The 25263-nt window shown below is 41.3% G+C and overlaps 1 protein-coding gene across 4 annotated transcripts in view; it reads right to left on the reverse strand.

The window, feature by feature from the left end:
- Window positions 1–20316: 20316 nt before the first annotated feature.
- glcci1a (glucocorticoid induced 1a) overlaps window positions 20317–25263 on the reverse strand; it is a 30933-nt gene continuing 25986 nt past the window's right edge. For all 4 annotated transcript variants that reach the window (XM_049602777.1, XM_049602776.1, XM_049602774.1 and 1 more), the window contains exon 8: window positions 20317–25237. In XM_049602777.1, the coding sequence (XP_049458734.1) occupies window positions 24922–25237 (316 nt within the window). In that variant the 3' untranslated portion in view covers window positions 20317–24921. The remainder of the gene's footprint in view (window positions 25238–25263) is intronic.

Here is a 25263-nt window from a genome sequence, read left to right on the forward strand (position 1 = left end):
CGGGCTTCATTTACACAACCAGTATACAACTGATGCAGTTACAGTGCTTAAGTTAACAGAAGAGAGGTTAATTCATCATATCCATCATAAGGCAAAGATATGGTGGTATTCGGATGCTTCAGAAGATGTGTCAGTTTTGGCACATTAGTGTATAACATATCCCTGGTAAAGCTGATTTTTTTTTTTTTTTCCAGAGGGTGGTGCTAAAGGAAAGTAGCCTGGAAATCCAGACCCAAATCTAGAAAGATTTAGGGTCTGGCTATGAGTAATGCAAATGGCCCAACTCGAGGGGCGGCACCAAGCATGCATTTGAAAATATCACTGAACACAACTGGATAACACCACGACCAATCAGAACAATACACAGGGTGACGTATATACTTAGCTACCAGCGGAGCTAACTGGTAGATTAGACTCTTGCCATATCCAGTTGGCAAAACAGCAAAAACGTCCTTCTTGCAAAGGAAAGATTCAAGCGCCGTCTTCTGTTCCTCTTTTAGAGAAAAAGCCAAGTCTAACTCGTTCATTGTAGCGGCCAAAGCCGTTTCAAACAACTGGTGTTCATCTGTAGCCATCTTGCAATGTTTACTGACTGATTCCGGACTTTGTCGTCGCAGCGCTGTCGTCATCTGTATAGCTCGCCTCTGTGATTGGTGCAGCTTGGCTCCAGCGGCATGGGTAATGAGCATCATTACTGATTGCCAGAGTGACTCGCTGAGCAAATTCAAATTGTGCTCTTGCGAGAACTCTGGATTTCCAGGGTAAAAGGAAAGGACATGAAGTGTCCAAAAAATAAAGGGTTCATCCTGTGAGGAGCATGAATATAAACATCTATACTCCAACCAAAATGTAACATTCACACATTTGTTTTTACAGGTAAAATCTTGCCAAAGTGTTTTTAAACTAACTGTTTATATACTTTATTACTTATAGAGAGAAAAAAGAGTTTTTGAGGAGCCATATCAGAGAGGCTCCTTCACTCTCTGAGTCTTTGAGTGGGCGGGCTGGTGACATGTTTGACTGACAGCTAACAGACATTAGTGGGGCAAGTTTCCATGGTGGGTGTTAGCAAGCTGAAGTGCAGGGAAAGACCAGTGCCTTATAAGAAGGAGACATTAGCTAGAAAGCTAATACAGGCTGGTTCATTATCTATATGTGTTGTGTCTCAGGCACATTCAGGGAATCTTACTGTTGTATGCATATATGTTTAAAATTAAATTATTTGATTGTCTGCATGCAAATAACTTCTTTGTCTATGTGGAAAGAGAATTCAAACTGCTTCATGCACTGTAGCAAAAGAAATGTCATGTTCATTCATTTCAGTTGGACTGTAAAGCTACAGTTTGTAAGTTCTACAAAAATAACTGTTTGGCATATTTGTTTAAACTGTCACTGTATCCTGAAAGTAAAAGATGAGACAGACAAGATGTGGAAAAAATCATGCTCCTCTGGCTCCTCCTAGTGCTCCTAATGGCATTACTCTACTGCACCTGAATGAAAACAACCAATCAGAGCCAGGAGGAGCCAGAAGAACCTGATATTTTTCACAGATTATCTCTCTTGTGTACTACTGTCAAGATATAGCGACAGTTCTGGTAAATGTTAGGGCTGTCCCCGACTAAGAATTTTACCAGCCAACCAATAGTCATCATTTAGGGCCATTTGTCAACTAGTTGCCCACATGTTTATGATATTTCATTATTAAATGATATATTTTGGGCGGTTTGAGTTGAAGGTTTGAGAAAGAATAGTATCAGTAACATTGTTAACACTGTGCTACATTACAGAGAAATGCAAAACCGTACCAATGAACCTTCATTAATATAGGCCTATATTTTATCTACAAGTGCACGTCACACACTGAGCGAGCCGCCTGTTAATGACGCTGTGGGTTAATAAAATCCTGCAGACTAATGACCTTTCTGGTCGACTAACGTTTGGTCGAGTATTAGGGAACAGCCTTAGTAAATATTCTATTTAAGTTACCCTCCAACCTTTTAATGATGGTGGCACTAAAGTGAAGGTCAGTGGGTCACTAAAATCATTTGGATCAATCCTCTGGAGACCATGAATTTGAACCATCCTAAGAGCTTGTCGCTATGGGCAGCCTTGTAAGCAGCAAAACCAGGACGCACAAGTCACAGAAATAGATCTGAGGTAGTCTGATCATGCTGTACCTAACAGCCGTAATTAATTTTGTGTGAAGTACCCTCTTTAAAGAAGTATCTCGTCTCCATCTAAACCTCTCTCCCCCTTGCCCCACTGTTAAATACAGTGTCAACTCTAAATGATTACAAGCTATTCTTTTTATAAGGTTAAAAGGATTTCAGAAATATATGATTCATATGTAACTGTGTGAATATTTTTAAGTCCTCCTGAATTTGAACATGGTTGCCCTTAACCCTCTCTCTGTTCAGAGGGTGGGGTGCAGCGTTAAAAATGGCAGATACTAGAAAATGCCCTCTGAAGTGCAGAACTTTTTCACCGCTGCAGATAAAGCAGCTTGTGGAAAAAAGAAAGCTGAGGAATCTATAATAATCTTCCAGAGGCAGAGCCCGGATCTTCAGCTCTGCACATATTTAAAGGTCACCGGCGGTTTTACAAGTGGAGGTAAGGGCGTTTATTCATTTCCATGAATTGGCTGATCTGTCACTGAAGCCTTGTTTATGAGCGGTTTGTTCCTCTCCGCGCTCCTCTCCAACCACAGTGCTCATTTCAGCCGCCATAAAATACACAATTGCTCCGATTCATCACTGAATTAGTGGAACGCTGACGGTTCCCACCATGCTGCTGTTTGATGGCCGATACAGGTGCAGCCATGAGCTATTATTGTATCAACTGATTAGCAGAGACTGTCATGTTAGGCTGATTGGAGTGATGAAGGTCTCACACCGTCCCACTGCCTACATACACAGCTACAGTACAGCATGCAGAAGGTCTGATGATGAGGTCTCTGGGCCCACAGGCTCCATTCTGTCTAATCTGACATTTTAGCCCAGCTGATATTTGATAGCATTATGATCTCACAACAATAACATGCTGTGTATGTTTTGTATTTGAACACATTTTAATTATTGAAGACAAAGGAGCAGAAACATATGAGTCACATGCATACATGGCTGATCTTTGGATACTCCAGGTGCACTGTGTTTATTCTGTGTTATGAAGGCTCATTGCATTGGTTGGGCTTTTTAATCTATATTGATGTGTAAAAAAAGGGAATTTTAATTTTTGCACAAATCCTACAGTGTCTTGGATTGTTTTGAAGGAGACTTACATTTTACATTTTTTGACTGAGAGTTATACTTCACTCATGCAACGAGCCCCTCACGACATTTTAATTATTTTTGGTTTTCACTGAACTGAGGCGTCTCCTGAAATCATCATGGAAAAAAATGTAAGTGAGGATGTGGGAGAACAAGTGACAGTCACCAGGAAAAATGTTGGCATTGTACATTTTTGCAAACACTGAAAATGTTAACTTTGTAGGATTTTATATACCACATACATTAAAACTTTATGTTTCAACAATGTGACTAATGTGGTTATGTATCGGCACAAAAACAACTTGGTTATGGTTAAGAAAAGATTATGCTTTGGCTTAAAATACCCATGCTTACTTACACAAATGCAGCTGGAAACGCAGTGATGGGTCACTAAAAAAACATCCACCTTCTGAGGCACAAATGCCACTGGAAAAGTGGAAACAGGCCACAAAAGATGCTCACATTCAATGGCACAAAAGGTGCTACAAACACGGCCACTGGTCAGTAAAAAACACCCAAGTTCAACAGCACAAAAGCCGCTAGAAAAGTGGCATTAGGTTGCTAAAAGCCACCTGTCGCTAAAAAGTAACCAGTTTGTTGTGTTAGTCCTGAAAAAAACAATAGGGCTCAAAAGGGCACGTGACTTCGCAATGCATTGTGTGTAACCAGCGCCATTTTTACGGGCAAATTGTTTTGTTTACATTGCGTTGCGCCGGGAGAGAGACGTGAAGCGAGAGATTTAAATGGACAGGGCAAAGGAAAAGTGTGTCAGACAGTACCGAGACAAGCTGGACCCTGTTCCAAAGGCTCGGTACCTTGACAAAATCCGGAAAATAGGTGGAGTGGATCCGTATGAGCACGGAGACTGGACTCGGCTTAAAAGCCCTGCCGCCGTTGACTGAAGGTGAGCTTGTCCTCTATCTCATCAACGGTATAAGTTATTATACTGCAACGAATTTAGGAATGCCAAATCTTTAAGGGCTCATGGGCAAGCAAACTTTGCGTGGGTGCAGGACCTCTGAATTTTACGCCTTAAAGAGAAGACCGTCGTGATTTCAGAGGTATGTCAACTTTACAAGCCTCACTGTGTCCCACCTCCGTGTGGTGCTGCCTGTTTGCTCGCTCAGGTTTTGACTAACATATCTTGGTGTCTGCTGGACCAATTTATTTCAAACAAAAAATATTTTGAAGCCTGAAATCCATTCTGCATTTATGTGGTAAATATGTATGGGCTTCTCGGTTATTTATTTCAGAATTAGGGCATTTTCACACCATAAATCTCTAACTCTCCATCGTCATACATGGGTGAGCACAACATGGAGTTTATTTTTATTTTTAACTTTCACTTCTTAACCACAATTTAGGACAAGTTTACTGCTGTGGAGACAACTGAGGAACAATGTTTTTTGTTTTTTTTTTCTTATTTTAAAAACGGGATTAAAAGTACTGACAACACAGCTGTGTTAGATTTGTCCCTAGTTCTATTTCAGTTTTTGCTATCAAAATATATCACATTATATAGCCCATACGGTCCAGATTTCTCCTTAAGGTCCACACAGTTGTATGTATTCAGTGTCTTAATTGCGTTTGGCCATGTCATTGAGCTAGTTTGCTGTCTCACTCACTTTACAGCAATAACGGCACTTCAAAGTAAAAGCTCTGTGCCAGAAATTCACTGTACTTCAAAATAAATTGTTTTTACAAACTTGACATGTTCACAAGTCACTTGCGGTCCATTCGGAGTGGACACATGACCCACTTTTGGACCAGGACCCACCAGTTGGGAACCACGGCTCTAAACTGTTAACTACAGCTTTATGAAGCTTTATTTATTGGGATTTTCAGTTCAGTGTTTAGCTATATGGCCCACAGCTTTACTGTTCTGGTTCACTGTCATCACACTCATAGCATAGTCTTTAGTGCTCTACAAGCCGACTGTACGCTACCAGCTACTAGATATTCCCCTCAGGAGTCGGTAGAGACCAAAAACAGAGCTAAAAGAGAGTCACTATTGGACTAATATTGATCAGGTGGACACCAACATGAGTCCAGACGAATGTTAATGTTGCTCTGTAACTGTTGGTGGTATGAATAAGAAAGGTTTTAGTAACAAGCTCATCATATGGTCATATGGTAGAGGGTGGTCAGGGTGGTAATATGTCAGTGTTGCATTAACAACTTACCTCTGCTGCCCCCTGGTGGCCATCAGTTGTTGCAGGTTTAAGGCTTGCAGTAGGAGAGAGGAGCGGTGTTGATCACATCACAATAACAGGTTGACACATCGCCTCATTCATGCATTCATGAATCAATGAATGTTATTTGAGCCCCTTCAAAGCAATAGGGGGAAAAAGGAAACTTCCATCTCCTACACATGATGGCTTTAATAATGTTTAAGGAAGCCAAGCTGATGCTGATTTTTGTTTCCGCGCTGTCTTTACAGCAAAACTCACTGAGCTGACATTGAGGAAAAACAGCCATTTAAGCAGAGCGCGGTGCCGCAGACAGATACTGATGCTCAGCTTGCTGCCTGTGTATAATATTGTGAAAGGTCGTTCTTCTTTGCCCAGCATTTTTAGTACAGTTCTATCTCTCACCTCCAGCTCTGCCGAGGGGTGATAGCACCAAGGAGCGCTGTAATTTTCCTGCGTTTTCTCATCTTTATCTTCTCGGCTGGTTTGGCTCTGTATGAGCAGAGCGTGTCCTACACACACCCCAGAGTGTAATCTCACATTGTGTAGCAGCTTCATTTAAATGAGGCCCTTCTCAGGGTCATCACCCCACTCTCTCGCTCAAACACACACCTCCAAGGAGTGACTCAGGGGCCGCAACTTACATTGGCCCTTACACATAACACACACAGCAAGTGGAGGGAATATACCATCTGTATTCAGACTGGATAAAATAATGGATGTAGCCAACATGACTTCACCTATTGGTTTGTGGACTCCCGTTTTTGAAGCCCTGAGTTTAGCACTTTGACCGTCACCATCTTGGATTTTCGGAAAGACAATGGAGTTAATCAAAACCATAGCTGTTAGCTTGGTTAGTACAGTACATTTACAGATATAGTTAAATATGATTATGCTAATCTAGATGCTAATTTCTGCTACCAAATAACAGGCTTAAAACCATTAAGCAAAATGTGCTCCACAAGACATGTTAGGTTACCAAAATGTCACAATTCACTTTCATGAATTGGAAACACACTGAAAGAGCGACAGCTATGGCTACACAAAGCGACAAGGCTGAGAGGTTAAGCCAATGTGGAGGAGCCAAAACTGCAGTTTATTAAATGGCCACTTGAGGCTGACTCCAAAACAGAGTAAATTCTCTTCGACACCTGTGTTAATATGCCAAACTTTACAGCTTAAATAAACATGTTTACAGCCCTGAACAAATAATAGTTTTGGTGTCTGTAGCTAATTACCCCATTCATGACAATTTTGGTGATTTTTAATTTTAATATAATCTGTCTACATTTTATCAGGGCTAAAATTTTGCAGAATTATGGGCATTATTGCTTTGAGTGATGGGCTGTCTGCTAAGCGTCAGTCTGTGAGTCAGATTCACCCATCCTCCACAGCGCCACCTTCTTTTCCAAATATGGTTACTTCTGGCTCCAAAAAAACAAGATTCAAAACAGGAATCCACACTGGATAGATGATGTCACAGTAGCCACATCCATTACTTTATACAGTCTATGGGCTACACCTATTCTTTATGAATCTGGGGTCATGCCATGTTTACGTAACCCGCTGCCTCTTCACACCCGTCGCCAGACTCCCTCTACACCTCCCCCTGGACTGTGGTTTTATTTCACAGGAACACTCAGTAGCACCTCTGCTGCTCTCTGTCACAGTGGCTGCTGGCATCACATCCTCAACAAATCATCTTCCTTGAAGGGCAAGAGCAAATAAACTATTTTAAAGAAGTAAAGCTCTTACTCAAACAATAATTAACGTCAAAAAAATTATACATCAAAGCTAAATAAACAAAACTGTCAAGTTAAAATAAGCACGATGAAATTATATACGAATAAATTACCAACATAAAACATACATTCACAAATAAGCTTAACAGTTAACAGAAAAGCAAATGCTCCGCCATAGCATCACCTCAGTAACATCGACAAACAGTAACACACACTGTTCATGTATAGTCAAACCCATGGAGGACTGTAGCCTGATGTGCTAATAAACAGCCACAGTGCACAAATTAATGCAGAATGCTGTTACAATGCTTAGCTTACATTAACTGAAAAACATGGTGTCCTAAAAAGTAGCTGCCTTACAATACCATGAGCTAACCAACGTTGGTGGCAGCTTGTCAATGCACAGCAGTCAGCTTTTACTAAAACAGGCACACCAGTAATTATTCATAACTGTAAGTCTAAGTAACATTTAATCAGAGGCGTTAAAGATTCATCCCTCGAAGCCTACAGTTGTTGTGAAGGGGGATGTTAGTTATAGAGTCCAAAATTGTTTTTTATTCCAGGGTGTAAACATGCTTATTTTTGCTGTAAAGTTGGGCAGTTTAAGATGAGGGTCAACGGGGACTAACTCACTCTTGGAGCCAGCCTCAAGTGGCCATTGGAGGAACAGCAGTTTTTGGCACTTCTGCGCTGGCTTCATTTTTTAGCTCCAGAGGTTGCCAGTTGCTGTATATAACTGGTGATGGTGTTGCAGAAAAATTGGATTCAGTCTCCAACACAACATCATTCTGCATATTTGTTACCCTCGCCTACAATCACAGCACAAATGTTTCCAGAAAATTGGCACACACATACACAAAAAGCAAAGTAACGCGTGTTTTCATCCACTACTGTTATGTGAATATCAGAAGGGCACATCGAGGTAAAATTTGGTTGCACTTGTTACAATCTGATGGACAGAATGAAAAATGATTTAAAGTCCTGTTAGTGTATTAAGAATACACTGTTTTAGATGTTTACAAAGCAGTTCTGTTTTTTACTATAAGACAGTACCAATAACATAGAAAGCATTAATATAATAATATAGGGGGGGTATAGGGGGCCTTGTGATCTTAGTATTTAAAATCCTGGCTGCAGCCCTGTAAGTTCTCTACTGTAAATAAGGCAGAGTTACACATCACATCTATTTGATGGTAGAAAAGCAAATGAAAGCTGCAAAAACCTGCAAACCCCAAATTTTTCTCACTCCTTAGTATGGAACCAATGACTGCAATGTTGTTACTCCTCACATCCAATCAACATGTAATATAAGTAAGAGTTGTGTATGGTTTCAAAACAGTGGAAGACGAAGGAGCAGCAGCATTAGAATGTGCTGGAGCTCCGTCAGCTGGCTGCAGGCCTCAGCTCGCAGCGGGGAGCCTCGGCTGGACAGCTCCAAGCCACTGGAAGGCAAATCACATCACACCCACCGTCTGAACCACACACGATAAGGCTTCATTACCATACGTTTATTTTATCCTGTTGAAACGGCTGCTAAAACAAAAGGGCAGTTGATTATTTTTCCTTGATCAGTGTAGCATTCAAGGCGTCTGATTTGAAAAGGGGCGGGAGAGGGGGGGCGATGAAATCCCTCCCAGGGAATTGGAGAAGGCTGACATGCATACAAGGCAGGGAGGACGGCTGGATTCTCGAGGTGGGATCAGCCTGTCCAGCCTCCACAATGGACCCACGAGACGAGACGGACACACAAAAGAGCTGAATCTGACAGTCCGTCCACTCTGCCGGCCACCGTCTCCAGAGATGACGAGCTGGCCGCCGGCTCCTCCACCATTACAAAAGCCTCCTTCAGCATTGTACTGAATATTTGACAGATTTGACACATTAGACTCAGTTCACAGAGCTACGGCCACACAGGGAATAAACTCATTTAAATAGGAGGGGGATGAAACTTTAGAGTATGTTCATGTCTGACTGGCTGGCCTCCCATATGATGCCATGTTGAAACCATGCCTGACCCTATATGTTTTCTGTGTAACGGAAGGTGGAGATTTTAGCTGGATAAACATTTCCTTTGGGGCCACAACTATGACTTCAAGCGGCAGCCATTACCCATAATACACAGACTGTGCAACCAAATACTAAAGAATCCAGCAGCAAGAGAGACACAATACAGACACATTTATTGTCTACCATAAATGACTGACGTGCACGAGATGCAAACATTAGTGCGTGCCAGGCTGCAGTAGAGGAGACTAGTAAGTTGAGCCTCTGTTATTCGATGCATCTTTAAAGAAGTTAGAACATTAATGATGTGCCAAAAAAGGAGGTAAGCACAAAGTCAGCTAAAATTTTCAATTACTTGTGATCCTTTGTCACAGGTTATTGCCAAAGGGGGCATTCAGACTGGAAACAGCTCTGCATTAAAACAAAGAAAGGGCTGCACTGGTGGGGGCATGTTGCTCTGGGTGTCTGCGAGACAATGGGCCTTTTTAAACAGATTCCATAATACTTTGTTTTTAACTTTGCTTTTCTGAACAGAACCAAACAGCGCTGGCACAAGACTGCCCCAATGTGTGATTTTAGATAGCATGCAAGTGGGAGTGTTTTGTAAAGGCCCCGAACACACCAAACTGATATCAAAGAAGTAGTGGTGACGAATGCCGATTGTTGCATCATCACACGTTGCTTGTGTCTCGGCCAAAAGGATGCAAGTGAACACACTGTAAAGACCACAACCAACGGCCAGCTAGTATGAACCTTCTGCACCTGCGTGACAGGATACAACTCTGCATACCTGCAGGCAGTGATTCTGTAATCGTTATTAAAAAAAGAGAAACCAGGAGATCAACAGGACGAGATGCTAAGTTAGCCAGTTAGCATATTAACAACCCAACGCAAGGTTAAAAGAACAATTACTGAGCAAACTGTTTCTGCTACAGAGCTCAAATACACAATGTATACTGTTTAACAAATTTGTTTTGATCTCATACTCTCTTGACTCAACTTGTTTGTTTGCTTTCCTCACTTCCGTTTCTCTTTTCGTGCACTGAGCCTGACTACAAATCAGAGTGGTCTCTGTCACTGACTGACTCCGCTGGCTCCGCCCCTAATTAAACATGCTGAATCGGCTAAAAAGCTGCCAACATGTGCCAGTGGTACTGGACCAGCATTGCCGGGTGTACAATAATAATCTTATTTGTACGATAATTTGGCCCTCTGTACGATGTACGATCAATAATCCCAAAAAAGGCCAAATGTACAATAATTTGACCATTTCGTGAATGTGTGGTTATGATCAATATGCCGGAGTTTTTTGTGAACCCTGAAGGCATCTGATCCCATGTGACATGCTTCCAGCCAATCGCGCTTTGCTTAGCGTGAGATACGGGTGACGTTTGTCTCAGAACAACGAGCATGATTGGCTGAATGGTCAGCTGTGCCCGCCCCATGAGATGCTAGGACCCATCAGGAAGTCCAGCAAGAATGAGATTCAAAACAGAAGAAAGGAAAATGAGTGCCGCTGAAGGGGAAAGTGATTTCTTGTCACCTATCATGAATACGGTTTCTCTATGACAAAAAAGTTAACACTACAGTGACGATATTTGCCTGTAGCGCATCAGTAGGCTTGTTATTTTGGTTATGATGGGTGTACGATAATTTCCCTCAAAATACAATAATTTTGAGTCTCTGGTACGATAATCCTACATTTCCCACCTGGCAACGCTGTACTGGATACACTTCAAAAATAGATGCACCGACAGCCCAATGCTGACAGCAGACAGTCGACCTGGTGTGTCAGGGCTCTAACACAACAGTGCTGGCATCTAGTGTGACAGCTCCTCCATCTGACGTTGATTCAGCTATGTTACTAGCTCTTTCTGCCAGCTTAACTGTGGAACAACACTGCCCCAACATTCCATGTTTGTACATTTTATACAGCATGGGTAGGTGGAATAATGAAGGTATGTTCAGTTTGAGGAACAGACAGAGTTGGAGGCTAAATAGACCCCAACCAGTGCACAGTGGTTATACATGTCATGGGGAGGTTTTCACATTTCTTGAAAGTCATTGGGGGGCAGTTATTTTATCTTCTCTTGTGATGACCGTGAGGTAAACAAAAGAAATTGAGCATAGCGTTAGTTCAGGCAGGACATGATGTGAAGCTCAGCTCACATCCCAGCTACATCAGCTGATCTCAAACAGCCAGTCAATTGATGGAGCAGCTGACTGATGAAGGGAGTCAGCTGATATGATGATTCCTTTCTATGCAACCAATTGGCAAATCTAATTCAGGGCGCCCTATTTAAACTGCTCTGGCCTGCCTACTGTTGCTAGCCTGGAAATCCAGACTCATATCTAGAAAGATTTTGAGTCTGGCCCTCACCAATACACCCTTCCTACCCAAGGGGCGCCACTGACTGAGGCATCTCAAATGCCACCGCACGCAATTGCCAATCAGAGCAAAAAACAAGGTGACGTATTCATTGCACTCATTGGGCTACCTGATATATTATGCTTTTGCCGTATCCCGTCGGCAAAACAGCAAAAACGTCCTTCCTGGAAGCGAAGGCTTCTAGTGCAGTCTTCTGTTCCTCTCTCAAGGAAAAAGAGAAGCGTAGTTGGCTTAGCGTTTCTTCCAAAGCTAAATTGAATGGATGCGGTCCTTCGGCAGCTGCCATCTTGGCTGTTTACTTTTAGACTCCTACGGTGCAGCACTGTCCTCATCATGTGATGTCCACCCAGAGCCCACCTCTGTCAGATAGACTGATCTGATTGGTCTGATAGGTGATTCAACGGGCTCTGCTCGTTGGGGCCAGATCCCCGTGCAGTGCAAATTTGAATTTGCTAGGTTGCTTTGCAACCCGCCTCCACCCCAGCTTTATCTTTACCCAGAGTTATCAATGTCATTTCTGTTTGTCACTTACTTACTTTGGTAAGTTGTAAAAAGAGGAAAAAATCTGAGACATTATTATTTATTCATTTATTTTTCCCTTTCTCCTGGTCAATGTAGTTAAAGAATAAGATAATCCTGTAGAAGTAATAATGATACAGTGAAGCAGAGGTGACAGCGGGTGTGTGCAGGTGGGCGAGAGAGAGAGGGAGAGAGAGAGAGTGCGGCCGTCCTGATTAGGTGCGAGCAGTCAGGTGTGCATCCTTTTGTCCATGGTCAGTTTGGCGTGCTGCCGCAGTGAGGAACGAGCCGAGGAAAGTTTGGGTGCAACAATGTTCAGATGAGCACAGAGACGCTATCGGTATGTTGACAGTCATTATTATTTGTTGAATGTATACGATGCGCTAGAGTGGTTTGTGTAGAAGGAGCCCATTCAGGTCTGCCCCGCCCCGTAAGACGTAATTCATTCATTACGGTGTGTGTGTGTGTGACTGCGCTTTAAATGTTTGTTCATTCACGTTTAGTTGCGTTTCTGTTTGTTAATAGCTTAGCGTCTTAAAGATGTTTACAAATATAGTTTGTTGTGACATGTTCTAATTTAAAATCATTAGTGTTGATAAATATATGAATGAATGAATGAATTGAACAAACAAATAAGATGAAAATAGTAATGATTAATTCCTTGGTTAATTCCTTTGATATTAAAACATTGTTTATTCACATTTGCGCTTAAGTTCAGGTTTAATAGCAATTTCAATCTTTAGAGGGTGCAAATTAAAGGACCAGATTAAACCTAATTTGATGTGTTGATTGATTGGTGATATGTAGTTTTCCCCTCTATCAATTGATTTGTGAGTTAGATAATTTGATTTAAGACCAATTAAAACACACTTTAGTGGGGTTTCAGTTACCATATTGATATTTTATTTGATGTCTAATGTGATGGTCTATTTCATCCTACAGGTTATCAACCTACCCATCACCTACCCATCATTTACTTGAGTAAATAAAAGACAAATGAGTGGAGTTGAACCGCATCCTCTGTGTCCTTCTATGCTGTATTGAGCTTCGGCAGGCATTGGGCAGTAAACCCTGGGATAGCTCAACATTGATGCTGCTCTAATCTGTTTCTGTGGGGTCTTTGCTGCTGCTCTCCCTGCCTTAGACTTCCCATGTAGGCGCATGGAAGGGCAGGGAGGTGTGCCTCCTACGCCTCACGTTTTGTGCGTAGGCCTAGGAAAGGACCCAGAACAGAGCCACACTGCCAAATATAATACTGCAAATAGAAATAAAGTGTTCCTGACTGAAATGCATTGTTTATGAAATAAAGTTTTCCACTAGGAATGTGTGTGCCTGCGCATATTTGATTGGCCAGTGCAGCACTTTGCCAGATAACGCTGAGTTGAGGCAAAAAGTGTAGCCAGGTTCAACTTTCTTGGCGGACGGCCCTCTGGTGTTTTTGTGCCACAGTCCTCTGTGTTGGCCAATGACACGCATGATTGGACAGGCCGATAAAATATTTTCCAAAAGAAAAAGCAAAATTGTGTGGAAATTATGAAGAGAGAAACATTACATTGATTTATCTTTTTGTTCTTTTTTTAATCTATTTAATCATTTTGAGATTTCTCAGAGTTACATTGGGACCCCTTGGAAGGCCACAACCTGCATGTTGGGAGCCACTGCTCTTAAGGTACGCTCATTACAGGTGTCAAGAGTAATCCATCTGTATAGTCTCCCCTTCAGCGTTGATGCGTATATTACTGTTGGAAATACAATTGTTGTCACGTCTGAAGTGAAGTGAAAAGTATCAGGGCCACTGAGAACACTGAAGTGACGTGCTCTACAATCTTCTGAAATCTTAGCAATCAATTAACAACACTCAGTTACAAGCTTTTTAGGCTAATTTCAGAATTTCTTTTTTTATATTTTTTCTTTCTAAATATGACTTGCAGATTTTGAGAAATAAAGTGGTAAGTCTTTATATTACAATACCATAATTTGCCAGTTATTTCCGAAGGCACTTTCCTGGAGAGAACAGTTTAACCTGGCTCTAATTGTAGGACATTTTGAGCCAGAGTTCAGTCAAACACAGACAGAGTTCAGTCAGTGGAGCTGAATTAGAAGCAGCTTTTGATTTTCAGGGGAATTTCCTTGACAAAATGTCTCAATTTGAATAAAACCTCCAGAAAATGTGTAATATAAAGACTGTCTGGTTTCTCTGCGGTGTCGGGAAGGTAGTGAGGATTCAACTCATGACATCTGTGTTTCTAAAATCCTGAGAGAAACTTCATTCTCTTTTTGTGTTTCTTCTTTGTGTACCATTAATGTGCACAACAGTACATGCAACCCTCATAGCTGATATTTGTTATACATGTTCTCATTATTACCTGTAAATTACAGGTTGTCCGTATCAGTTTATCAGTTGTTGGCCAGGTTTATAAGACAGCACGTAACAGTATTTCACAGGCAACTTGGATGTTTCACATGTTGAGCTTCTTGATATATGAACAATATTGGTTATTTAAGTGACATCCTGATTTTGTCCAAATCTACTGTGTGTGTATATTAGAGCTGTAATGATTCATCAGTTCACTGATTAGTTGTCCACTATTAAATTAATCCCCAACTAATTTGATAATCGATTAATTGGTTTGACTAATTTTAAAAAAGTAAAAAAAAATCTTAGATTCCAGCTCAAATATGAATATTTTCTGGTTTCTTTACTAGCTCACAAAAGTAAACCGAACATTTTGAGGTTGTGGACGAAACAAGACATTTGGGGACGTGATTTTGGGCTTTGGGGAAACACTGGTTGACATTTTTCACCATTTTCTAAAAATTTTTAGACCAAACAACTAATCAGTTAATCTGGAAAATTAACAGTGAATTAACTGACAATGAAAGGTGCAGTCCGGTTTTGTGTGTGTGTGTGTGTGTGTGTGTGCGTGTGTGTGTGAGAGAGAGAGAGAGATTCATCGTATTTTCTTCTCGACAGTAGGCTATATTCTAATGTTCTTCTTTGGCTGTCGCCATCTTGTTTTTTGGGAGAAATGACCATATCTGCCTCAGAATGTGGTGACGCCTTGCAGACAGGCTGTCACTCAAGCGGCTCCGCCCTTAAATATGCGCAACTTTAAGTCTTAATAAAATGTAAACGGTTGAGTTTTATAAAAATTCACATGTTGACATTAGCTATAGAGACCGAAACCCTTTTCGTGGCTGACTATAAAGCTGAGCATTTGAACATGAGCGTCTTTGGGAAGTGACTGTTTTGATGGCAGCCTCAAGTGGCCATTCGATGAACTGCAGTTTTTGGCACTTCCACATTAGCTTCATGGCTAGCATTTGAGGTTGCCATTTGATGGCATCTAGCAATGAGGTTGTAGAACTGAAACTTCTCCTATGTGCGAAGCGTGTAGAGAAATGTGGAGAACTATGGTAACCGACTCAAAAAATGGCCCTATCTAGAACTTGTATTTGGTTTGTCCGTCCTGGGCTACTGTGGAACAAACATGGCGGACTCCATGGAAGAGGACCTGCTCTGTATGTAGATAGAAACGGTCCATTGTAAGGTAACAAAAGCTCAACAATTCTTCTACTTAGGTGATTATAAACTAATTAAAACATAGTTATGAATATTATACCATTTCTAACAATAGATGCCCCTAAATCCTACACACTGGACCTTTAGGGTGATGGATAAATGGTTGAAATGTCCAGCTTCTGCCACCCCACCTCTGATAGGGCTATAAGGGTATATTGGCTGCCACTGATCTCATGTCTCCCAGCTTCTACTTATTTACCCTGTTCTAGAAAATCTGCGACTCTGCAGCTCCTCAACTATAAAACAATTTTTGCTCCCGAGAATGTTTCTACATCTCAGCTTTCAATCTGTGTTTTCATTAGCGTGTGGATAAAACCAGCAGGTAACAACAACAACAACAAAAATCTCCTATGCAGATCGTGTTATAGGAGCACTGTGGAAGTGTGTGTTTAACCTCCGAGCTCTCCCCCGATGTCAGCAGGACTGATTGGCTGAATGAGAGGGCTCTGATTGGGGACGACTTTCACTAACTACCCACTAATTTAAAGTCTTGATTGGTCGGGGTGTGAATTCAGAGTGAAGGGCAAACCAACCTGTGCGATGGCACGGCAAACTTTGAATGTCTTCACACACGCACGTCAGCCACGTGTGTTCGAGCAGCCGGATGGTGATTTGATGTGTTCCATTATCTTTTTGTCTTTGATAAATAGGGATTAGATTTAGCATGAAGCTGCGTCTGAATGGAGAAACAGCTGCATTGCTAAGACGGCTAGAAAACAGAGGATTACAAGAGTCTTTTTGCTCCCTAATTTGACTTTAAAAGAGTCTTACCTTTGTTCTATGTGCCCAGTTAGGATGTGCTGGGAGGTTGAGATTAGCACGGAGAATCGAGTTTGTGACAAAGCCGATTAGCAGTTGAAACAGGGCCAACAATGGTTTTCCTGTTAGACAATCTGCATTTTAGAGTAACATCTCTCCTGTCAAGCAAGGAAATGTTTCTATTTCCTGTTCCAATTTTATGCCAAAATGTCTGAATTATATAGTGTCGTATCGACTATAATGCGCTGCAGCTGGAACATGTATTTACTGTTTGCACATTTCACTAAAAAATCATGAGGACATTTTAGTTTCTTCAGGAGGAAGCTTCTTCAGCTTCAGCTTTACTGTGGTTGTCTACTGCCATCTGCTGCATGGTCGCAGTCCTACATGTCACATAATGCCTTATTCCATACCTCACACTGCAAGTGTGTTTGTAAGGGTTCATTATTTTCATTTAGGTGCCATGAACTAAAGACTTATCTCAAAACCAAACCATATAAACAGAGCCAGTTAAATCAGAGGATGTGAAACGGGCAAAAGAAATATTGTAGATTGTTCCACAACGGTTGTTTTGTAATAGGAAAATCTTTATCTTCAATAACAGATATTTTAATTCTACCAGTACTTTATATTTAAACTTGTAATATCTTTTATTTTGTAGCTGACAGAAACTGTCATCACAAGTTCCAGCTGGTAGTATTCTTTTTTCTGAGTGCTTTACGGCTTAACAACTGAGGTGGAATTAACTGTTTTTGAACCTTATTGCATTTGTAATTAAATTATTAAGTGGTTCCATTATTGTTTCATCTAATTTAACCACAGCATTCAATTAGTAGAAATCATCATTTTAAGCATTCAGCTCTCATACACAAGCTTCACACAAACTGACATGCAATCAAAAAATGGTAGGTCAAAGGTCAGCAGTTTGGTAATCTTAACGTAATTGGTCACACTTTATAATAGTCACCATTAATAAATGGTTAATTGACAGTTATTCAATTTGCTAAAAATGTTTTTTTTTTTTTTTTTATACTATCATATATTATATAATTTATTTAACAAAAAAACTCATTTGTAATCATTCTCGTCTCACACCGTGTTTATCTGTGGTGCAGTGTTGCATGTTAATATTGACTTTCTTTTCATAAATGTGTTCAATATGATGATCAGAAATAACACCATTAACAGTGCACAAATAATCAGTTACCAATAATAGATCACCATTAAAAGATGTAATGGGGTCAAATGAATATTACTGGGTGCTTTATGAATTACTTATCATTAACTAATTATTAGAATCATTAGTTGCAACATTAGCTTGCCAATAATGTTTAGAGATGGTTTACAAACACTGATTATTAACTCAACAATTATATTTTCAGTGTTTGTTTACAGTCAAATAACCAATAACTTAAGCTTGATTATCATATTATTACGTGTTACCTCTTGTTGATCTTTGAAAGGTTCATTGTTGTTATCCCACCATGCAGACTGCTGGTTCTTCATCACGTCAGGACGATCTCTGCACCCTATACTTCATATGTACAGGGACTGACCCCTGCAGGTGACCAGATTGCTGAAATGAAAACCAGTGATATTTAGATATAGTGTACCAGTCAATATATCATTAAAATATCCAGTGTTATCATATGTGAAATACAAAAAGGAGGACATGTATTTTGACCATGGTAACTGTTGTACTGTTTTAAACCATGGTGCAGGCTGGCTGATAAAACTGGGCACTGACTAGTTGACTTTGTAAACTGTGTCAGAAAAATCATAGTTTACAGGACCATGGTGGGTGAGTTAAGCTAAGGAACACACAATCAAGAAAATCACCACAACACAATGGTTCAGTACAGTGTATTTAGATATCTATACGTACAAGACCAGCTATCTAAGCTGGCTCTGTTGAACTTGTTTCATGGTACACCCATGGTGCAAATTTGTCTCGTCGGTCACCCAAAACATAATCAGAGTACAGTCCTGTGTGTCCCTGCTTTTAAAGTCACAACAGTGTGGCTTTCAGACTCAGTTTCTCCTCTGAGGTATTCATGGTGTTGTGTTTGGTTGTTCACACAAAAAGTGACAGAGGTAGTTGTGTAAGAAAGCAGCTTTAACGTACCTGCGTTCATTCCTGTGGAGCGGTGACTGTACTGTATAAATGTTGATGATGATGACGACTGTGGATTCACAGCTGAACTTCAGACCTGGACTACATCTAAATTATTGATTCATAATGACAACATAAAATAACAATTATTCACCAGTCATTGTACAACCACAGTGAAATACAGTCCCATCGGCTCTTCAACTTGTGTGCTGCAATTTAGTCCCTATTTTAAGTGAACAGTAGAGGGCACACTTCACTCAACTAGACCAAACAATGATTCTGATTCTCAACTCCCTGCTTATTAAGACGCCATTTAAAGGTTAGCAGACCTACCTGCATAACCTGTAACAGTAACCTGCAGTATTTACTAATCACATATTGTGAGGAGGTTCCCTTTGGTTTTTTTGATGTCTGTATTTATTTCAGACACAAGATCTCCATGTTGAAACATACTAAACATGCAGCCATATTTAGGTTAGACTGTATGGAAGGCAAAATGGGCTGGGTTTATAATGTGAACATTCTCAGAAGTTAAGGAATAAGATGTGATGTTAGAGAATAAGAGGGCATCAGGGAACTTATATAGTAATAATTTAAACTTTTTTTTTTTTAATAGGTACTTAATCTTCAGTGCCCCTTAGTGTGTTAAAAATACCTATAGTACCAGTTCCCTTTGTTGTTTTATTGCCTCACTTCAGATCTTGCCCCCTTGTCCCCATCAGTGTAGTACTGTCCTGCTACACCATTAGCACAAAAAATGACACTGGGAAGAATTACAATGCACATTGTGCGTCCTACTCAAAAGCTTCAAAGGTTTTTTTGTTTTTTTTTTAATTGGTAACCATCCCCAGAGTGAAGTGTCCCTTTAACAGATAAAAATGAATAATGTTGGTAAAGGTATCCTACGAAAACAATGCATAGACACCTCTCAATCATCACTTATGACCCACCACAGGTGTGTGGTGGTGTATTTATCTTCAAAGACCTCGTCCTGTGCCTGTGTTTTTTTAGTTTCTTCTTATTTTGCTGTGTTTGGGATCTTTTTCGGACACAGCACATCAGCTCGTTCTCATTCCCAGGCCGTCTAGAAAGCAACGCTTTGTCACGCCCCCCCAGCATGATACTGACACCAAATGCGCCCTTTGGCATCTCTATGAAATGCTCTGTGCTTTCAGCTAATTCCGATGTAAACCCCTCCACAGCAATCCAAGTAGTATAAAGAGCAAGAAAGTCTGTGAAGGGTCAAACAAACACACTTTCAGCCAAGAGATCACAGTTTGAATCCCATGTGAAACCAAAAGTAAAGACAGCAGCGCCTCATATAGACCCATAAGGGTGACTTTGGTATCAGTATCACACACAGCGGGCACAACAAAGCCATGGTGTTTGACAACCTGGGAGTGTCAGTGTTTAACTAGCCGGAATTAGACTGCATTGAGTATGCAGGTGAGGTGAGTAGGGAGCAGGTGACTGACCATAAACTACACGCATCCAAGAGAAAGCTATGATAACTGCAGATAATAGTGAGGCAAAACCAATCTGGGGTTGGCTTTCACTTTCACTGGTGAAACCGGTGTAACCAACATTTTCTGCATAGTACGCCTTAAAGCTCACGAGCGTGTTTGTTTAAAGATGATAAAAGATAAGTGTGTGTGTGTGTGTGTGTGTGTGTCTGAGCGTCACCACAGAAATACCTACATGGTCTGTCAGATTCTCCCCTCACTGAAACACACATACTAAAAAGTGGACAAAACAACCAATAGTCTTTTTATTGCCATTGTGCATGAACTTTGACACTGCAGGTTACACAAGGAGTATCATGTAGTGAGTTGATGAACACTCTGACCTGCCAGTGATGTGCTCTGGTCACTCTCAGTGCTGGTTTTGTATCAGTTGATGGCTTTAGCAACAAACTACTTGCTGATCCAGCCCCCATGCTCAAAACCAAAGGAATGCAAGATGAGACGCTTGTGTCAAAGAACGGACAACATCCGGGAGGACAACACGTTTTTTTGATTTTTTTTTTCCTATTATTGCACACATCTAGTTTACCAATGCCGAGTATATGTGGGACATTGGGAAAGCCATAGCTCTTGGTAAGGTGCTGAAATGTTTTAAGAAACCACAACATTGCATTGAGCCTCTTTAAAAGCCACATATATACAAAATATGAATGGAGCGTCAATGCAGGGATTCCACAAGCACACCAGATATCAAAATAAACGTGGGTTATGCTTCACTCTTGCAAATGAAAGTGGTTTATCATTTACACTTGGGCATGGCGATGCTCATTTAACAGCCTAGAGGATACATGAGATGTTCAGGTTTTGTTGCTTGGTGGTAGCATCAGGGTGCCTACAACACTCAGTAATAACAGACAGACAGTGAGAGGGAGGCAGGCCAGTGTGATCCTTTTATCTGTGCATCAAACACATGAAGGCGCGACTGTATCTGCAACCAAACATCTCTTAGTACTGTAGCTAGTCTCTTAAAGCGATCAAATCAAAAGGCTGAGAGATATTTTAGGAATGGATCATCATGAGTCTATTTATGTCTCGGATGCTAAAATCTCATGGAATGCATTTAATGGAATAGAAATTATCTGGATTATCAGAACAGTCTAAGTTTAGATATGCAGATTGGAGTTAGAGGTTGTGCAAACATTCATCTTGTATGGCTATAGTTCGTTTATAGCTTGTGCAAACTGTGTGGCTACTGTCGCCCAGGAACGGGTGTCCAACCTAAATACTTTCGTGGTACTGGCCGAAAAGTGCTACTGCGTCTATAGCACTTACTTTGCAAAACTGTGCAGAAAACTGGCGTCCAATTTGTAATGTTTACTGATTCTATTATCAGGTAGTTTTTGATTCAAAGCTGCATTTATAATTATTTTTCTAGTTTCAGGCAAGCTGTCAGGTTCAGTTCGTGACACATTAGAGCAGTTGTTTTTGCAGTGAGGTGCAGACGTTCCTCTGCATCACAGGTGAAGAGGAAATACAGCAAGAACTGGACAGAGAGCTCCTCCTAGTGCCGTCTCACTGGAAATGCTGGACAGATCTAGTATTTAGGCACATGTCCTTACAGGTTAAATACCACCTCTACACCAAAAATGTCTGGTGGGAAAGCGGCTTTAGGGGCAGCACAACAAGCTAAACAACAATTGCTTTCTCATATCCAGCAGACACAGAGCAACATTAGCATCCTCAGCTACTCTTAAGATGTATCTCGCTTTAGCTGCTTAATGATCCACTCTCTGTATAACATCTGGTGGTTGGCAGATAGTAAAGAGAGGGAGTTTAAAACCAAAACAATGAGCTAAATAGAGGGTGAAATACTCTGTGGGTTCATGACTACAACTGAACCCTTTCACACTGAACAAAGCCATTTGATTCATTTTGGACAGAAGAATATTTATCAGCGCAGCTTTAAATCATCACTTTGCCAATTAGGGTGAGGCTGTGTGTTGTTTAATAAGAATGACTGTGCAAGCAACTGTTTGTGTTTAGACAACTTTAAACATTTGAGACGTTTTGCATTTATACTCAAAGTAAGTTGCTGAAGAAAGAATTGTTTTGTTGCTGATATTCAAACTTTTATATCTCTAAAAAAGTTCTGATTCTAAATTCAAACTACCACGTGATATGGGAACAATTTTAAGCGCAGCAAGCTTTACATCTGTTGCCTGACCGCTATGTTAACTCTAGCGTGGCACTGCAAGTTCTGCAACATAAGTGAGATTAGGCAGAGTAGGCTGTGGCTGAATTCACTGACGAGAATTGCGTGTTCGTTCTCAGCCATTCAAACTAGATTTTTTTGCGAAGTGATGACTTGTAGCTTATGCTGCATAACGCGACGCTTGTGCTACTGTTTTGTATGAACACGTCACTTTTAAAAGAGGAAATAAATGTTTCCTTTTGCAATCGAAAAGTTAAAATCATGAACCTAAAAACACTGTTGGTCAATTCAATACACTTAGAGACTTAAGTGCTACAGCCTTACTTCATCTGGTATGACTCATAGCTTATAGTGGCTAATATCAGCTAATGCTAGCAAAATCTAAACTGATATTGCTGTGGTATTACTGATTTTATGACTACTTGAGCTCCTGTTGCATTTTGTCTGATGTTTTAAGACCCAGACACACCAAGTGGATGTCAAAGAACTAGCAAGTGCAAAGGTCGCCTAAGGACGCCCGTGTCTTCGCCGAAAGGTTGAGCTTGAACACATCTCAACTAGCATGTATATTCTGCACCTGTGTCTGGAAATAACTCTCCATGCCAGCAGGTGGCGGTAGTCTGTATTCGTCATTCAAAAAGGGGAAATGTGACGAACAACAGGACGGATTTAAGACGCTAGCTAGCCGGTTAGCTCATAAACAACAAAACCCAATGTTGAAAAAACAAAGCATATTTAACGTGTGCTAGCAAATATTAACACAAACATTTGCGATTGGTTCCTGAAGAGCTCAATAGTTCAAGAAATAATCTTACCTAATATAACAAGTTTGTTTCAATCTAACATTCTCTTAAGTTGTTCCTTTCCTTTTCTCACGTCCGTTTCTCTACACTGAGCTGAACTGCCAATCAGAGTGATTTTAATACCCAACGGGCTCTGTCAGACCCGATGCCAAGTCGACATTCTAAATCTGCAAAAGCAAAACAGCCGACGAGGACTGACTAGTGCCAATGGTGCGGGACACACTGCAAAAACTAGGGAGACAGACGCTCACCAGCGGCCAATTGTCAGCTTGGTGTGTCAGAGCCCTTAAGGCCTTAATAACCGGGTTTCTTTCCGATCAATTACTTGTTAGTTCTTGTTCATCCAAACTGTGTTTTTTAAGCTATAATACATCTGCCAGGCCAGTTTTATTGGCCGATATCACAGGAAGAAATGTTGGCTGACGGAGAACCAGAGAGATTTTTCAAAATGGGAAATGTCCTGCTTGGTACTTCTCTTAGCCAGAAGTCTTTGATTGTCCAACCTAAAGGGATTCTCATTAAAAAGAAAATATTAAAAACCAAATATTGGCCAATGTATTGTTATTGTTTTTTAAACTCACAAATATCAGCCACAGAGCACAGTATCGTTCTCGCTCTAGCCTTGATAATGTTAGGATGAATTGCACAAGAAAACTCTTTGGCTACAAAACTGAGGTTTAACTCATAAGATCATTTCTACCTCAGAGAAATGTTTGCACAACTATACCTCCAATGTGCACCTCTAAAGATCCAAATGCTGCAGTTTGATTGTATCTTCACGAGATGGTACTGCAGACTCGTCCGCTTCTGGTCCACTGTCAACGGGCTCAGGGGAGCTGATCACATACCGTCTGCAGGCGTAAATATCAGACAACCACTGTACGTCATCCAAGTCTCTGTCCAGCATGCTTCCATCAACACACACACAGCTATTAATGCCATCAGTCACAGTGTGTGTGGTCCGTACAGTATCCCACCACCAGTCCGAGAAGGCAACCGTGAGGGGATGCCCACGTCTTCAACCCTATGCAGCTAGCTGTCGCCAGTCTAGTCTCAGACTGGACTCTGGAACAGAAAGGAATGATTTGTCTGGGAATGAGAAAAACCAGGAATAAATGACAGTGAATCTGTTCTGCTTTGTCAAGCTGCAGATATTTGTATGGACATACATTCCAAATTACCTGAGTATAGACTCTGATTGTGAAATACCTGAAGCGAGGCCAGATGCAGACACTGTGCAACCAATTTGAGGCCATTTTGTCGTTATTTTCTCGTTGCCCAAATTATTTTCTCATTGCATTTTTTTTTAGACAGGGTTTAACAATGTGACCTGGATAGTGTAAACATAATCCTGAATAGTACAGCTGTTTTCCTGTTAGGTACATAACACAGCAATACACAGTTTTGGATTTTTTTTTAAACAAGCATTTTTCTTTCTTTTCATAGAGATATATGTGTATATATATGTTTCGAGAGCTTATTCATACTGTGAATGTTGAAACAGAACACAACACATAATTTAATCAGAAATATACTACCAGTTTAAAATGCATGCCCCTCCCCCCATCCATCGTGCTCCATTCTTCCCTCCGATGCCTGCATATGATAACCTTTAACCATCAGGTCCTTCCCTGCCAACAACAGCTCAGACATTATGCAGGACAGAATATTAAGGTGGCGAGTCTTTGTGGTGGCGGTGGTGTTTATTCGGGACATTGTTGCTACGTCATGCAGAGATAGAAGGGGGGTGGAGGGGGTCAGCACAGAGAGACGGAGGCTCCCCTGGCAGAGCAGAGGGAGGTGTTGGTTGGACAGTCAGTGGTGATGGTCGGTGGTCGCTAGTGTGGATCCCGGAGTCAGAGGCCAGCTCTGCTCAGGTCTAGCTGATGGCCGGGCTGTCTGTCTGGGGGTCTGCAGTCTCTGAGGGCGAGCCGGGCTCCTCCGGGGGGTCGTCTGTGCTGGTGCTCGTGGAGACCTGAGTGGGGGCTCCGTAGAGCGATGTGGCCCCCTGGGGCTCTGAGCCGGAGGCCGCCTCCGCGTTGTCCTCATCCTCCTCGGGCTCCAGGGCCGGGGTGAGGTGCAGGGAACCGGGGAGTTTGACGGGGCAGAACGCCGAGCCCGTCGGGATGAAGTTGACCTTGTTTTTGTCGGGGCAGGAGAAGAGGGGGACCGATGCTGATGTGGACTGCCTGGAGCTGCGGAGAAATATGCGCAGTGTCAG

This window comes from Epinephelus fuscoguttatus, linkage group LG17 (assembly GCF_011397635.1).
Source record: "Epinephelus fuscoguttatus linkage group LG17, E.fuscoguttatus.final_Chr_v1".
Taxonomy (NCBI): domain Eukaryota; kingdom Metazoa; phylum Chordata; class Actinopteri; order Perciformes; family Serranidae; genus Epinephelus; species Epinephelus fuscoguttatus.